The sequence below is a fragment of the Suricata suricatta genome, chromosome 1 (genome assembly GCF_006229205.1).
Source record: "Suricata suricatta isolate VVHF042 chromosome 1, meerkat_22Aug2017_6uvM2_HiC, whole genome shotgun sequence".
Classification (NCBI taxonomy): Eukaryota; Metazoa; Chordata; class Mammalia; order Carnivora; family Herpestidae; genus Suricata; species Suricata suricatta.
Genome location: NC_043700.1, coordinates 77940175 through 77942659, shown reverse-complemented (window position 1 = coordinate 77942659; position 2485 = coordinate 77940175). Strand labels below are relative to the sequence as shown.

Sequence of the window (2485 nt, the reverse complement as noted above, 5' to 3'; positions counted from 1 at the left end):
TGAGTGGCCAAGGCACACAAAAGATCAAAACCGTATTCAGTGTTAGTTCTCCATCCCCCAAGATTGCTGAGGCAAAGTCGGGGCGCTTCTTTGATATGCATTTGACTCTGTAGCCTGCCTAGGTCAGCTTGCCTTGTCTTCCCCCCCTGAAGACTATATAAAGAACAGTTCTTTAAATAAACGCTCTCTTTCGCCTGATCAGAGAACCGTGAGTTCTGTCTTTACTCTTTGCGTCTCTCTCTCTTGCCCCCTTTTTCTCTCCCTCCCTCAGGAGAAGGACCTGCGAGGATTCTCCGCCCTGCCAGTCGGGTGGACTAAACTGGTACCGCCGATCGCCAGGGATGAGCGGTCCCAGCCATCGGGTTACGACAAATAAACATTAAAAAATTTAAGAAACAAAACAAAACAAAAAATGGGTAACACATCTAGTTCGGTTGAGTAGGCCTCCTTTGCCCTCTGAACAGACGGTACGGTACCTCTTCCCTTTTCTGTGCAATAGCTCTAGAAGTATTGGAATATATTTAAATATTATACTACACCCCTTCTGCTTGTTTTCTTTTCTTTGAGCTAAATGTTTTCATACTTTGCTACTTAAAAAAAATTAGACTAATTTTGTTAGCCTTCTGTTTTCCTATAATTTTCCCATTCTCCCTGACTTCTCAGAAATCATCACAGACCCAGATTTGTTCCCTAGTCAGTAATTACTATCATAGCTACATTATTTACTAATTTATTATTCCTTTGTATAGTCCCTATTTCATTAGTAGGAGGCACGTACCAACACTGCGGGCCTCTTACAGATGAAGACAGGGAGATGGAAAGAGCATCATTTGCCTTAAGGTTCCCCAGCCTGTCAGATGACGAACCAGGTTAGAGTTTAGTTCTGTCTTTTCTTCATGCCTATGCTATAACCATTACACTTTTTTATCCATTAATACATCGTAGAAAATGCTGGCTCCTGTTTCTGTCTCCTACAGAGTGTCCAGTGGATGCTCAGAATGTGCTCCAGTTTGAGTTAGAGCAATGTCTGAGGGCTCCGTAGGCTCCAAATAACTGCCTGTCCCTTATCTATGTGCTGGGCACTAGTATTTCTAACACAGACACTGCATTTGAGAAGACATTAACCATAACATTCTCAGAAAGAGGCCCAAAATACTGTTAATTTAATACAACTTAGTAAAACCCTATGTTATTTCTTCATCTTAATGGATTGATTTTGATTTCTCCCCAAACCACCTAACACCTAGGCCAATAAGCTGCTTTTTCTTTTTCCTCCATCATACCTCAGTAAAGGACCAAAGAGCGGGAAATAGCTCCCCTATGGATTCAGAGTTCATGCTTGTAGCTTGTGCTTTTTTGGTGGGTGAAGGAGATTATAATTTTTCAGAGAATGTTTTGAAAACTGAGGGTTGTATATCTACCATCACTTTCATTAACAACTGTTTAATCTAGAAGCTAACCTCATTAAGAACAAATAAGGCAACAAATTTATTCACACAGAGATATTTCTCATAATATTTGATACAATTATTTTCACTGTAGCTTGGCTTCAAACTGAAGCATGCTTCTCATACTAGAAAATTGTGATCCAGCCACAATTATGGAACTCCTTAACCCAGTTTCCTCCACCTTACCTGCTGAGTCCCAATAGAAATCCACCCACCAGACTAGGATCTGAGATACTACTCATTTATTTATTCATTTAAGACAGAACTAAAATCAGGTAGTTTACATTTTAACCTATAATCTGATATCCAATATAATAGCATCATGCTAAAAAAAATTTCCACTTACCTGAGAACAGTAATACAGTCAGTAATATAATTTTTTTGTACATCCTGAGATCATGAGCTGGCTCTCAAAAGTCAATACGAGAAAACCACGGAAGACAACTGGAGTGGCAGTCCATGGCCTCAGCTGGGACTCTCTTATCTTTCAGACACACCTTTCTGAGGCATCTGTTGATAGGCTTGGGAGGCATTTTAAATTATGCAAATTTGTGAAACATCTGTCAATAAAGATACATGGATACCTGCTTAATTGGGATTATTAAAGTGTTAAGTAAAATTCTCACTTCAGGGGACTGGCTGCTAAATGTTAAATCTACTTCGTATAAATTAAGTGGCCCCAGCAAGACAGTGGTCTCCAGGAGCTGCCCATTTGAACGAAGAGGAATTGGGCCTTGAAGACCCGAGACTCGGGGTCCTGAGCGAGGCTGGGGTAGCTGTGAGGGAGCTAGAGACCTTCTCATTTTTCATGTAGGTATTCCTGTGGGCCAGGATGACAGTGACTTCTTACACATGAAATAAATGTATTTGAGAACTTACCTTACCACTGAGTGCTCTGGGGTTTGAAAGAACTGTCAAACTCATGACAAGTCACTCAGTGATATGAAAAAAATTTGAATACAAAACAGCGTTTCAATTCAATAGCTAGTGTCCACATCGCTGTGGTCAGTGAGTCATCTCTCTCCAAAATACCAAGT

At 40.4% G+C, this 2485-nt stretch overlaps 1 protein-coding gene across 1 annotated transcript in view; it reads right to left on the bottom strand.

Moving 5' to 3' along the window:
* GYPA (glycophorin A (MNS blood group)) overlaps positions 1-1880 on the bottom strand; it is a 37375-nt gene extending 35495 nt beyond the window's left edge. Inside the window, exon 1 of the mRNA XM_029956590.1 lies at positions 1795-1880. Within this exon, the coding sequence (XP_029812450.1) occupies positions 1795-1837 (43 nt within the window). The 5' untranslated portion in view covers positions 1838-1880. The remainder of the gene's footprint in view (positions 1-1794) is intronic.
* Between the last annotated feature and the right edge of the window lie 605 nt (positions 1881-2485).